General features: G+C 39.1%; 2 protein-coding genes across 3 annotated transcripts in view; one reads left to right on the forward strand and one right to left on the reverse strand.

Annotated features, from left to right (window-relative positions):
- LOC133636042 (histone-lysine N-methyltransferase ASH1L-like) overlaps positions 1–15,300 on the reverse strand; it is an 83,517-nt gene that overhangs the window by 63,152 nt on the left and 5,065 nt on the right. For both annotated transcript variants that reach the window (XR_009822167.1, XM_062029645.1), the window contains exon 2: positions 2,943–3,669. Coding sequence is in view for 1 of the 2 variants with exons in the window: in XM_062029645.1 (XP_061885629.1) it covers positions 2,943–3,491 (549 nt within the window). In the remaining variant the exon portion in view is untranslated. The remainder of the gene's footprint in view (positions 1–2,942; positions 3,670–15,300) is intronic.
- The window catches only part of dap3 (death associated protein 3), a 38,990-nt gene continuing 34,319 nt past the window's right edge, over positions 10,630–15,300 (forward strand). The window contains exon 1 of the mRNA XM_062029647.1: positions 10,630–10,669. Coding sequence (XP_061885631.1) covers positions 10,645–10,669 — 25 coding nt within the window. The 5' untranslated portion in view covers positions 10,630–10,644. The remainder of the gene's footprint in view (positions 10,670–15,300) is intronic.

A 15,300-nucleotide genomic window follows, 5' to 3' on the forward strand; every position in this document is an offset into this window, starting at 1 on the left:
TTAAAATCCGAACATTGATAGATCCGAACCAGTTGTAGTTCTGGAATGTTTATTAGTAGCCAGCAAGAAGGTATATTTTTTTTAGGGGCTGTAAAATCTTTGGTCACAACACAATTTGATTCGATTCAATTATTGGGGGTAAAGATTCGATTCAGAATCGATTCTTGATTCAAAGCGATTCTCCATTCAAAAGTACTACTTTTTTTAATAACCTTGGATGCTAATTCAATGATTAATTACAGTCCTCCATGAAATTGATAAACAGCTCTGATAAATGTCTATATTACTTAAAAGAAAACTGGTTTTGTTTAATAAAATTCTGCCTAAACATTTAATAAAGGCAAATACAAATATGGCAGATATCGGCATCTACATCAACAATATGATTTGCCTGAGTGGCAAAAAAATGAATAAATAAATAAAAAAACTCTATTTTTGAATCGATTATGAATCATTACAAATAGGAATAGCGATTTATTCGAAAAACCTTTTTTTTTTTTGACACCCCTAATATTTTTGACATGACGGATTGTAGACAGAGGTCACAAAACCGAAGAGTATATTACCCGAGGGGGCGTGGATTCGGTCTGTGCCAAAAAATTACTAAATCCGGTACCCATCTTTACCCGAATCAGCAGGACATTTTATTTTTAGCATGCTTTTTCTTTCTAATTTGTTGAGAAATGCGACCGGATGCCAATAATGTTAGCTATTATCAGTGGCCTAGTGGTTAGAGTGTCCGCCCTGAGATCGGTAGGTTGTGAGTTCAAACCCCGGCCGAGTCATACCAAAGACTATAAAAATGAGACCCATTACCTCCCTGCTTGGCCCTCAGCATCAAGGGTTGGAATTGGGGGTTAAATGATTACCGGGCGCAGCTTCCGCTGCTGCTCACTGCTCCCCTCACCTCCCAGGGGGTGATCAAGGGTGATGGGTCAAATGCAGAGAATAATTTCGCCACACCTAGTGTGTGTGTGTGACTATTATTGGTACTTTAACTTTATTGTAACTTTGATGCTAGCATCTCTATGTGCCCGTGTGTAGAAACAGCACTCGCAGTGAGGAAACGGTCTTAAGGCTCCTATCAGCGTCACTAGGCTTTAATAGTGAGTTGCAGCTCATTGTTTTGCTCCGTCGACAAAAGCTTTATTGTTTTGGACTCGTCCCCCCAAGCTCTCATGTCATTGTTTACAGCCTTGTCCCAGCGGGACTTGGACTCGTGAGTGAATGTGTTCCACAAACTGGATGTCCACAACAAAGCTCACATTGTAAACGGTAAGGATTTTGTTAGTGTTGTCCCGATACCAATATTTTGGTACAGGTACCGAAATATTTCGGTTCTTTTCGGTACTTTTCTAATTAAAGGGGACCACAAAAAAATTCATTATTGGCTTTATTTGAACATAAAACATCTTAGGGTACATTAAACATATGTTTCTTATTGCAAGTTTGTCCTTAAATAAAATAGTGAACATACAAGACAACTTGTCTTTTATTAGTAAGTAAACAAACAAAGGCTTCTAATTTAGTCTGCTGACATATGCAGTAACATATTGTGTCATTTATCATTCTATTATTTTGTCAACATTATTACGGACAAGTGGTAGAAAATGAATTATTAATCTACTTTTTCATTTACTGTTAATATCTGCTTACTTTCTCTTTTAACATGTTCTATCTACACTTCAGTTGAAATGTAATAATAAGTTAATATTCTGTTGTTTGATACTTTACATTAGTTTTGGATGACATATGCAGTAACATATTGTGTCATTTTCCATTCTATTATTTTGTCAAAATTATTAAGGACAAGTGGTAGAAAATGAATTATTAATTGTTAATTGTTCTTTTACTGTTAATATATGCCTCCTTTTTTCTTTTAACATGATCTATCTACACTTCAGTTGAAATGTAATAATAAGTTATTATTCAGTTGTTTGATACTTTACATTAGTTTTGGATGACATATGCAGTAACATATTGTGTCATTTATCATTCTATTATTTTGTCAACATTATTACAGACAAGTGGTAGAAAATGAATAATTAATCTACTTGTTCATTTACTGTTAATATCTGCTTTCTTTCTCTTTTAACATATTCTATCTACACTTCTGTTAAAATGTAATAATCACTTATTCTTCTGTTGTTTGATACTTTATATTAGTTTTGGATGATACCATAAATGTGGGTATCAATCTGATACCAAGTAGTTACAAGATCATACATTGGTCATATTCAAAGGGACATATTTCCTGAGTTTATGAACATAATATAAAAAAAATTTAAACGAAAGAAGCTTTTGTGATGCTAAAAAGTATCGATGTAATCATAGTAGTATCGACTAGATACGCTATTGTACTTGGTATCATTACAGTGGATGTTAGGTGTAGATCCACCAATTTCTTTATATTGTAGCGTCCGGGAAGAGTTAGTGCTGCAGGGAATTCTGGGAATTTGCTCTGTAGTATTTATGTTGTGTTACAGTGCAAATATTCTCATTGTTGTTTGGTATGGTTCACTATATGGCACATATTTATGACAGTGTTGGCGTTGTTCATACGGCCACCCTTAGTGTGACATGTATGGTTGTTGACTAAGTATGGCCTTCATTCACATGTGTGTTCTAAGTTAAGATGGTCACCTTAATGGTTAATGATAAGACATAATGAAATCTTGTGTTGACTTTGTAAACTATAGGCAAGTTTGTCCTCGTCCATCATCATGGCTCTGATGTGCTGCAGGCGTGAAGTGAAGCATGAAGAGCTATCATGCGCCCTATTGATACTTGAAATAATTGTACTTGATTTGTCTCCATGGAGACACGGATTAGTGATATTGAATTGATTCATTAGTATCGCAGTACTATACTAATATACCGTACAACCCTAGTTCCCAGCTTGTTGACACTCTTAAGACACCTGTGAAGAAGCTTTAACTCACCTGTTTGGTGGACCTGGTCCCCGAGCTGGCAACGGCTGAGGCGGAAGCCGTGCTGCATGCCGGCGGTAATAGAGGCGGCGAGGCAACAGATGCGGTTTGTTTGGACGCGGTCTGAACGGCGTCAGAGCTGGAGAAGTTGTCTCTGTTTGCGCCGTCCGGCGCAGAGCCGCTCCTGCTGGCCAGCGACCCCCCTCGGACCTGCCTATGGTAGGTTCTGATGGTGGGCTTGCAGACGTAGCTCTCCAAGATCTTGGGCGGCTTCTTGGTGCGCTTGGCCTGGACCCCGATCCGGAGTCGCACGTTCCCGTCAGGGCAGCTGGCGTCTTTGCCACACAGCTGAAGCGGCTCCTGCCCCGCGCCTCCGCAGCGCCCCTCGATGAGCAACTCCAGTACTGCCCCCTTGTCCCCCTCTCGTTTTTTCCTCGAATCCTCCGCCTCTACCCTGCGCTTCCTTTTCTCTTGGTCCTGCTCCAAATCCTCAGGTGCGGGGGAGGCGTCCAGAGTGGAGTCGGTGGTCGGAGGGGTACCCCCCTTCATTCTCTGGTCCATCAGAGAAGTCAGGGGGGGGGAGGAAGATAGAGCTATCACCCAACCGAGAAGGTGGGGGCGGGGGGGGGGGGCGGATTTTACCGCAGGTGTAGTGGCACGATTGTAGAAAACCCCTCCGTCTAAGGACAGTTGAGCTTCATCCGGCAACTTCTCCTTTGGGCTTGAGCTCGCAAAACGCCTGTTAAGATAGCGAGAGAGAGAGAGAGAGAGAGGGAGAGAGAGAGAGAGAGAGATAGAACCCAGTGATTAGTCACTTCAGTGAGCACAGATGCTGAGTCGCGGCGGCGGCGGCGGCACAGAAACTGGAAGGAAAGTCCCCTTCCATCGGGGCAGCTGCAGCCAGGCGCGAGTGTGCGTGTCCGCGGAGATGATCTCATCACACACACGCAGAAGACCCCGGGGGCTAATCAACATGGCCGATTCCCAGAATGCCTGCACTTTACTGGAAGAAAGTCTTAGTCGCGTTCTTCCAAAACAATCTGCGAGTGAGATAGCGAAGAAAAAAACTTTTGACCTCTAAGTCGGTTATCAGTCAATCAGCACCTCGCTGATTCAAACACCCCCACCCACCCCCCCCCCCCCCCTCTCCACTACTCTAGCCGCCATCTTTGCGCCTTCTGTTCTCAGCTACTCCCACAAGCGCTTCCCCGCTCGCCCTTCCCTACACTCCACCGTACTTTCTTTTCTCTCTGGAAAAAAAACAACTCTCCTTCTCATTTTTGGCAGGCGAGCTTTCGCATGCATTCTCTATTAGCCCCTCCCCCGCTCGCTCCCCAGCTAAATGGTCAAACACATACACTATATTCCTGTTAATCAGAACCATATTTCCTTCCTGCACTTCCTACCTAAATCCCTCTATTCACAGTCCCGACCATTCCCCCCTTCTTGCCACTCAGTCATGGCAACACCACGTAGGAAAAGGGGGGGGGGCGGACTTATTTTTGGAAGGGAGCACAAATTCCTTCTCCTCCCATTGCTTCCTCTGAGTCAAGTAAGCTTTTCATTGACCCCATTGTAAATGGACTTTTAATGCGACATTACAGCAAAGTAACACACCCTAAAATAACATTCTCCGCCAGCAAAATAAACGCGCCGTTGGTTCAGCCCGAATTTCGACCCGGCTCAGCAAATGGACGCAGCCTCCCCGCCGTCCTCCATGACATTCGTTCTTGCATCAAGGGACGGCGGGAGACATTAATTTCCTAATAAAACACACCTTGGCCAGGCAGTTTTTGCACTCGTCCCCCGAGAGCCTCTTAGGACACCTACTCAAGCGCCTCCTTAAGCAGACAAGATCATCCCGGGTGATGTTTTCATTTAGGAGCCCGGTTCACACACACACACACACACACACACACACACACACACACACACACACACACACACACACACACACACACACACACACACACACACTCAAACATTCTTGTATTTGTTACCTTCTTGAGACCGCCCAAAAAAGCCTACTTCTTTAGGACCACCCTTTCTAGATATATAAAGATTTGTATTTACAACATTAATAATATATACATACTATGCAAATATCAAAAAGGTAAGCTGTTAGTAACATTTTTTGAATTTTTTTGTTTGTAATTGGTTTTTAATCTTCATTATTTACTTCAAGTATTTATTTCAAACCTGCACAGTACAACAACACACATTTTTTTTTTACATTTTGGCAGACACATTTATGCAAGGCTTGAAAAGGGGTTGGATGAAGCAGATGCTTATAATATCCCAACCCCTCTCACAACATTACCATACAAACAAAACAAGAAAATCTCCTGTACACTAACAATACAATAGTACCACTGTTGCTATGAGACAAGACAAGACGAGACAAAAGTTATTACAGTATGTCTCTATATACAATTTTTAAAATATTTTTTTTATAAATTTTGGCCAAAGGGGGCGCATTTCGATTTCTTACACACACTTGTTATTACATATGTTGGCCAGAGGGGGAGCACTTAAATTTTTTACACACACTTGTTATTTCGTATGTTGACCAGAGGGGGAGCACTTTTAAAACCGACACACAGTCAATTTGAAAAATCCCTCATTTAATTAGGTCGACCCTAATTTTGATAGATGTCACCACCAGGGGGTGCAAATGAGACATTCTCTATTAGATGCAATGGTTTTCCATATTGGGACTATGATATCGGTCCTAACTTGGTCACCGGTCCTCATATGGAAGGTACAAAGACTATAAAAATGGGACCCATTACCTTCCTGCTTGGCACTCAGCATCAAGAGTTGGAATTGGGGGTTAAATCACCAAAAATGATTCCCGGGCGCGGCCACCGCTGCTGCTCACTGCCCCCCTCACCTCCCAGGGGGTGATCAAGGGTGGTGGGTCAAATGCAGAGAATAATTTCGCCACACCTAGTGTGTGTGTGACAATCATTGGTACTTTAACTTTTAACTTTTTAACTTTTCCTTGTTGGTGTCTCAAGAAGGATAGAAATACAAGAACACACACACACACATACATTCTTGTATTTGTTGCCTTCTTGAGACCTCCGAAAAAGGCATACCTCTTTAGGCCCACCCTTTCGAGATATAAAAAGATTTGTATTTACAACATTAATAATGTATACATACTATGCAAATATAAAAAAGATAAGCTTTTAGTTATTTTTGTGTTTGTAATTGGTTTTTAGTATTAATTATTTACTTCAAGTTATTACAATATGTCTCTATATACTTTTTTAAAAATTATTATTATTAATTTTGGCCAGAGGGGGCGCATTTCAATTTCTTACACACACTTGTTATTTCGTATGTTGGCCAGAGGGGGAGCACTTTTAAAACCGACACAGTCAATTTGAAAAATCCCTCTTTTTTGGGACCACCCTACTTTGGATAGATGTCACCACCAGGGGTGCAAATGAGATCTCTATTTTTTGTGTTTTGTAATGTGCTTAACGCCGATGACAAACGAGTCACGGACCACAGATGGCCCCTGTGCCGCACTTTGGGCAACCCAGCTGTAGAAGCATACTGTTAATGGCCACTATAGTCTTAGTACCGTAGTGTATTTGTTCATCCTATGGTCACATATGTGACGCGGGTTATCTTACGTCAGCACCGGAAGTCGTAAAATCAGCCGTTCACCTGGCGGGTTTTTTCGGGGATGAATAGGGAAGTCCTTCTTTAGCTTCCGTCTTGTTTTATCATATATTGCTGCCTTTGCACCTGTCAGTGTTTACTTTTGTATGCACATTAAATCAACAAAAAATCCTGACTTTGTAGCAATGTTCACGGACTCTAGTATTTGGCTCTCTATTAGATGCAATGATTTTCCGTATTGGGACCATGATTTATGTCCTAACTTGTTCACCGGTCCTCATATGGAAGGTACTTTTCCTTGTTGATGTCTCAAGAAGGACAGAAATACAAGAACACACACACAACCTTAAACCGTCCCCTCGAATGAGACTGAGTTCAAGTCAACATGTTGCAGTAAGAGCCGTTACGTAAGCGCCTCAGACAGACACCTTCTATTAAACAAAATTAAATGAACAGTTAGGGGGAACTGCACTTTTCTTTTGGAATTTTGCCTACCGTTCACAATCATGACAAGAACAACACAGGCACAAGACATTGAAACAACGTTGAAAACTTTCTGAATGAGGTCCTGGTGTTGAGCAACTCAAACCTAACGTCGGAACAACATGCTTTTTTACAACGTTTATTCAATGTCAGGTTGTGACGATTTCACCATTGATATTTGGTCATTTCCCAACCAACAACGTGGATCCAACATTATCTATTTACAAATACAACTCTTTTGCAACGTTGTTTCGAAGTCCGTTTTAAAAGACATATACAGTACAGGCCAAAAGTTTGGACACACCTTCTTATTTAATGTGTTTTCTTTATTTTCATGACTATTTACATTGTAGATTGTCACTGAAGGCCTCACAACTATGAATGAACACATGTGGAGTTATGTACTTAACAAAAAAAGGTGAAATAACTGAAAACATGTTTAATATTCTAGTTTCTTCAAAATAGCCACCCTTTGCTCTGATTACTGCATTGCACATTCATGGCATTCTCTCGATGAGCTTTAAGCACACCTGTGAAGTGAAAACCCTTTCAGGTGACTACCTCTTCAAGCTCATCGAGAGAATGCTAAGAGTGTGCAAAGCAGTAATCAGCGCAAAGGGTGGCTATTTTTGAAGAAACTAGAATATTTAACATGTTTTCAGTTATTTCACCTTTTTTTGTTAAGTACATAACTCCACATGTGTTCATTCATAGTTTTGATGCCTTCAGTGACAATCTACAATGTAAATAGTCATGAAAATAAAGAAAACACATTAAATAAGAAGGTGTGTCCAAACTTTTGGCCTGTACTTTTTTTTTTGGGGGGGGGGGGGGGGGTTTAAAGATGATAAAAAACAATGCTTGAAAGATGCGGCTAATGGGAGTTACCGTTGTAGCCTTAAAAGCCCTCTAAAACCACTTCAAAACCTTCCATCAGCGTTTTATATACACACTGCAAGTCTATATATGATGTAGTAACAGACACTTTCATAACATAATGTAATATGTTCAATATTTACCTTATTTTGACAGATTTTTTTCAGAGCATTGATTTCCGTTTCCACAGCAGCGCACTACCGACTTCTGGCAACAACTACGTGTCCTGCTTCCTGAAACCAAGGCGTGTGTGTTCTGATCATGGCAGATTCAGTAACAAACAACAAAGACGACTACTTTTGGACAAATGACGATTTACATATCTTTTTGAACCTGAATATACTGAGGATGAACTACTGCTTCTAGAAGCCAGCACGAAGGAAGAGTGAGACGTTGGAGCAGACGGAAGACGAGAGAATGAGGTGACAATGACTCGACGCTGCAAAATGTGCAACTTGACATAAATGGAGTGCTTGCCCAAATAAATCGGAAAAAAACGTCCCCGGCCAGCTGGACCAAACGCACAACAGTCCATAGAGTGAGTCATAATTTATATTGATCACGAATGCAATTTTTCTGGGGAAATTTGTCTATGTAAGACGAGAACACTTTTTTTAATGGATTCTAAATCATAAATAAACATTAGCAAAAATCAGCTAACAATGGAGTCAATGGTAGCTCCTCTATTCCGCCCACAGAGCCAAAAAAAACATCCAAATAGCACCAACAATACTCCATTTACATTTTGTGAATATCAACCAAGTATCAGCGATATTGTTATTGTAAGCGCTAACGTTAAGGACCTATTTTTACCGGCGCATTGATCACAGAGAGCTGGCTAGTTTATGCTGCTATATTTACAGTCGTGATCAAATGTTTACATACACTTGTAAAGAACATAATGTCATGGCTGTCTTGAGTTTCCAATCATTTCTACAACTCTTATTTTTTTGTGATAGAGTGATTGGAGCACATACTTGTTGGTCACAAAAAACATTCATGAAGTTTGGTTCTTCTATGAATTTATTATGGGTCTACTGAAAATGTGAGAAAATCTGCTGGGTCAAAAGTATACATACAGCAATGTTAATATTTTATTACATGTCCTTTGGCAAGTTTCACTGCAATAAGGCGCTTTTGGTAGACATCCACAAAAATAAGAGTTGTAGAAATTATTGGAAACTCAATACAGCCATGACATTATGTTCTTTACAAGTGTATGTAAACTTTTGACCACAACTGTACATCATGAGCTGGGGAGCTGCTGCATCACCTCTGTGCTGGTGAAAATTAATCCTAGATGATAAATTATGCCTTTCACCTGGATAGTAGAAGGATGTGGCCATAAACCGAGAAGTTGGTCAACTTTGACTTCCAATTGAGACCTGGAGACGGCGAAAAAGATACACATTTTTTTTACCCTATGTGAGGATTATGATTAATTCTTCGTCTAAACAGGAAGATATAAACATCCCAGCAGTCGATGTTTGTTGTCTTTCATGAAGTCTGCCATGATTAGTAGTGTTGTTAAAAAAACAAACGTGATGCGTCTGTGAAATTAATACGCAGCCCTAAGCTTAAAAAAGGCAAATTATGAAAATATTACATGTTTTTATGAATGTTAATACATTACATTTATACTTACATCATGCATAAGCGTCAGAGGGTTTTTTAGAGCGCTTTGTAGGCAGAATAGAGTGACTCCAATTGGCTCTATTGTTAGTCAGAATGCATGAATAAAAGATAAACGTATGTATTCTTGTCTTACATAAGGCACGTTAATTTCACAGACGTTTTCCCTTCAACAGCAACACTACTAACCACGGCAGACTTTGTGAGAGACAACGACGACAAATGATGTTTCAGAAACTTACATTTTTGAGCCTGAATATAAGGAGGATGAGCTATAGGTTTTAGAAACTGTATGCTGAACAGATCCAGCTCGAGTGAAGCACTAAGCATCATGTAGATATACCAACTATGGACATAATAAAACCATCACTTACTGCACAATGTCTGCTGTCACTCTGATGCTGACTGATGGGATGTTTATATCTTCCCGTTTACATGAAAAAATCATCATAATCCTTGCAAAGGGATAAAAAATATTGGCCTATAACAAGCGTCTTTTTGTGTATTTCTTGCCAGTTGGATGTCAAAGTTGACCAACTTCTCCGTTTATGGCCACATCCTTCTACTATCCAGGTGAGAGGCGTGATGTATTATCTAGAATTAACTTTGACCAACTCAGAGGCGATGCAGCAGTTTAATATGTCAATATAGCAGCACAAGCCAGTTAGCGGCACATTTATTTCACAGACGTTTTCCCTTCAGCAACAACACTACTAACCACGGCTGACTTTGTGAGACACGACGACGACTACTTTGGGACAAATGACGTTTCAGAAACTTACATTTTTGAGCCTGAATATAAGGAGGATGATCTATAAGTTTTAGAAACTGCGTGCTGAACAGATTCAGCTTTAGTGAATCACTAAGCATCATGTAGATATACCAACTACGGACATGATAAAACCATCACTTACTGCACAATGTCTGCTGTCACCTGGATGCGGACTGATGGGATGTTTATATCCTCCCGATTATATGAAAAAATCATCATAATCCTTGCAAAGGGTTAAAAAAATTGGCCTATAACAAGTGTCTTTTTGTGTATTTCTTGCCAGTTGGATGTCAAAGTTGACCAACTTCTCCGTTTATGGCCACATCCTTCTACTATCCAGGTGAGAGGCATGATTTATTATCTAGAATTAACTTTGGCCAACTCAGAGGCGATGCAGCAGCTCAGTATGTCAATATAGCAGCACAAGCTAGTTAGCTCTCTGTGATCAATGCACCGCTAAAAATAGCGTTTGTCAGCGTTAGCACTTATAATAGCAATATCGCTAATACTTGGTTAATATCCAGGTCACGAGATGTAATATTGTTGGTGGTTTTTTAATGTTTTTTAGAGGGCTTTATGGGCCACCTCTTACTTGCCGTATTTTACGACTTAGAATGCAAACAAATAAGAAAAACATGTGTTCTTGTCTAACATAGGGATTGTGAATGATAGGCAAAATTTCCCCCAAAGTATCCTGATCTTATACAGTAAATAGTGGAGGAAGATGTGTGTGTGGCAGCGTAAGCTCCAACCTAAAAGGAGTCGGTCCATGTGCATACTTAATAGTATTTTGTACTCTACCGTCCAAACATAACTCTCAATTATTCCAACACGGGACCAGCAGCTATTTCCCGTGACAGGATGATGGGTAGACCTGACACCAAAGTGAGCGTGGGCCGAGGCGACGATTAAATCACAATAATGGCCCCGCCGTCTTTCCGGTCGCCATCAGCATCCAATGAAGGCGTTATCATGGCCATCAATAAGCGGCATCTGCCTGACAACAGCACCCGCACGGGAGCTCAGCTGGATGTCAGGATGCCGCGTTGATGCCCCCAGCACTTGTTTATCACGTCACAAAAAGAAACAGGGGGGCGACAGGAGTCATGTCCACGCAAGGTACAAAATAGGGACGGGCAATACGGCCAAAATTGTATTTTTCAGCCTCCTGCAATAACAGTGCATAACAGGATATATTATTTGTTATATAAATGGTAATATAAGCATGTTCCTAATTTAGCTGCTCACGTATGCAGTAACATATGACTTCATTTCCTGCATTATTATGTTGTAAACTATTATTAATCCACTTGCTAATTTACTATTCATATCTGGTTACCTTCTTTGTAACGAGTTATTTCTGCACTAACATTAAACTTCAATAATTGAGCGATATTACAAATTTGGGCGGTATCGGTCATACCAATGCCGATACCGATGCTTCACATTTTCAACATCATTTTGATCACAATTATAATCAGACAAAAACAATGCACTGCAAAAACTGAAATCTAAGTAAGATGAAATATCTCAAATAAGGGTGATATTTGCTTATTTTCTGTCTGATAAGATAATTCTTCTCACTAAGCAGATTTTATGTTAGACTGTTTTACTTGTTAAAGTGTTTTGGTCCTAAATGATCTCAGTAAGATATTACAGCTTGTTGCTGAGATTTGATGACCTATATGGAGTAAAACATGCTTGAAATTAAAATATCAACTGTTGCAAAGCTGTGTCATCAACACTCACAAGCATAAAACCACTTTTTTAAAGTAATAATTTCTTACTTCAAGCATGCAAAAAAAAAAAATCATGATGCCGAGCGCATATCATTATGTCAAGATAATGGCACTAGCATTTACTTAATTTAAGAATATTTTTCAACATATTGAGCAAAATGGTCTCATTTTTTTGTTTCTACCAAGAAAAGTGCACTTGTTATTAGTGAGAATATACTTATTTTAAGGTATTTTTGGGTTCATTGAGGTTAGCTAATTATCTTGTTTTGGAAAGTCTTGACAAGCCGAATTTTCTTGTTCTATTGGCAGATAATTTTGCTTAGTTCAAATAAAATACCCCTAATTTTAAAAAAATTTTTTAACACTGACTTTTTACAGTGTGGATGGCGGTGTAGCAATATCAATTAAATATCAAAATTATTTCCTACTCTGAATTAAATTAAAGATGTCCGATAATATCGGACTGCCGATAATATCGGCCGATAAATGCTTCAAAATGTAATATCGGAAATTATCAGTATCTGTTTCAAAAAGTCTGCGATGAGGTGGCGACTTGTCCAGGGTGTACCCCGCCTTCCGCCCAGATGCAGCTGAGATAGGCTCCCGCGACCCCGAAGGGAATAAGCGGTAGAAAATGGATGGATGTTTCAAAAAGTAAAATTTATAACTTTTTAAAACGCCGCTGTACGGAGTGGTCTCCGTACACGGACGTAGGGAGAAGTACAGAGCGCCAATAAACCTTAAAGGCACTGCCTTTGCGTGCCGGCCCAGTCACATAATATCTCCAGCTTTTCACACACACAAGTTAATGCAAGGCATACTTGGTCAACAGCCATACAGGTCACACTGAGGGTGACCGTATAAACAACTTTAACACTGTTACAAATATGCGCCACACTGTGAACCCACACCAAACAGGAATGACAAACACATTTCGGGAGAACATCCGCACCGTAACATAACATAAACACAACAGAACAAATACCCAGAATCCCTTGCAGCACTAACTCTTCCGGGACGCTACAATATACACCCCCGCTAACACCTACGCCCCCCCCCCCCCCCACCTCAACCTCCTCATGCTCTCTCAGGGAGAGCATGTCCCAAATTCCAAGATGCTGTTTTGAGGCATGTTAAAAAAAAATAATGCACTTTGTGACTTCAATAATAAATATGGCAGTGCCATGTTGGCATTTTTTTCCCTAACTTGAGTTGATGTATTTTGGAAAACCTTGTTACATTGTTTAATGCATCCAGCGGGGCATCACAACAAAATTAGGCACAATAATGTGTTAATTCCACAACTGTATATATCGGTATCGGTTGATATAGGAATCGGTAATTAAGAGTTGGACAATATCGGATATCGGCAAAAAAAGCCATTATCGGACACCTCTAATTTAAATCCTATGGTTTTTGCCCTTAAAGTCCTCCTGTGTCGAGGAGCTTATTTACTGAGTTTGTAAACAATAACAAAAACATCAAAAAATATTTTTATAATTGAAAATATCGATTTAACCACTTTAGTATCGACCATATACTGATACTGTACTTGGTATCGTTACTGTCAATATTTATAGCGATCCGATCACCTTTGTTTACATTCAAGAGCTCTAGCTTGCAGCTAGCATATCCTCCTACTGTGTGTAGTGTAGCATGCCGAGCTATTCTTCCTCCTCTAGGAATAATGAAACTTTTTAAGAAACATAGTTTATTTTGCCGCCATAGAAGGCAGGACTTCTGACTTAGGAGTGGCTTTGCACTGTGGAGGCACGTTAGCCGCTAGTGAGGACGCTGCATTGCGTCCTCACTCGCTTGCCGCGGTCAGATTTGCGGCTAGAACGTGTCATCGACATGCATTGTCGCAATATAACAATAGTATTAAAAGTTTCAGGGGGATTTAAATCCCCTGAAGAGCAGGCAAACCTGCGAAACAGGCTTGTAGGGATGAAATAGCCTCTGCGTTTTTTCCTGACCGAACGTATATTCCGCTCTACCACGGTATTGAGCCCACAACAGTAACCTCGACTAGATATATAAATATATACATATATATTTATACATTTCAAATATATGTATATATATATATATTTTTTTTTTTTAATTTATTTTTATATATATATATTTTTTATTATTATTTAATTTTAATTTATATTTTATTTATATATATATATATATATATATATATATATATATATATATATATATATATATATATATATATATATATATATATATATATATATATATATATATATATATATATATATATATATATATATTTTTTTTTTTTTTTTTTTAATTACATTATTATATTTATTTATTTTTTTCACCCTTAATCTATTTTTGACAATTATCAATCGATTTAGATTCGGGATGAATAAGAATCGCTATTCAGATTTCAATCAAATAGATTTCGTCCTCGCTCATAAACACATTATAATGGGACTGTCTGTGAATGTAGCTTGTCGTTACAAGTCCGTACAGTGCGCACTTGGTCTGCCGCAGTATTAAAAACTAATAAAAGCTTAGCACCATTGTGTTTGTACATTTAGCAAGTAATCAGACCTTTTATCCCAAAAAGCGACGAGCGACAAATCTGGTGAAAGGCCTTTTGGAGATTCTAACATGAAAGCACGAGAGTATGGCTCTTCTCAACGAGCAGCAGGTGCCACTGTTGACCAAAAAAAAAGAGATGGCAAAAGAAAGTTTAACTGTCATTCTTAACTAATTTATTACATTTTTAATTACTTTAAATTATGCAAATTATGACATCAGAAAGCACACAGCAACCCATAACTGCTTATTATTTGACTTAAAGTACCAGTAGAATGGAAAAACAAGTTGTCTTTATATTGAAGCTATTATCATATATGTCTGATTTATAACACTAAAGACTTGCAAAGTTTGCGAGTAAATAGATATGATCAAAATAGTATCAATCTCACGGAGATTCCTCAGCCATTTTTGAGGGATAATGAGGAAGCCAGTCACATGATGCGTGATGTAGCATTGGGAACCACAGATCCCTTCCTCATCAACAACCGTCAATTTTAGTCGCCAGAATTTTTCAGTTTAAAAAAACTGCTATAAAAAACACTTTAAAATTTTTTGTAAAATTCGAGCAACTAAGCTGCCACTTTTGCACCGCAAAATCTCCAAAAAAATACTTTTTTACAGTCTATGCCAGAGATTTCAAACTTGTTTTCATTGAGGGCCACATTGCAATCAT

The sequence above is a fragment of the Entelurus aequoreus genome, linkage group LG20 (genome assembly GCF_033978785.1).
Source record: "Entelurus aequoreus isolate RoL-2023_Sb linkage group LG20, RoL_Eaeq_v1.1, whole genome shotgun sequence".
NCBI lineage: Eukaryota > Metazoa > Chordata > Actinopteri > Syngnathiformes > Syngnathidae > Entelurus > Entelurus aequoreus.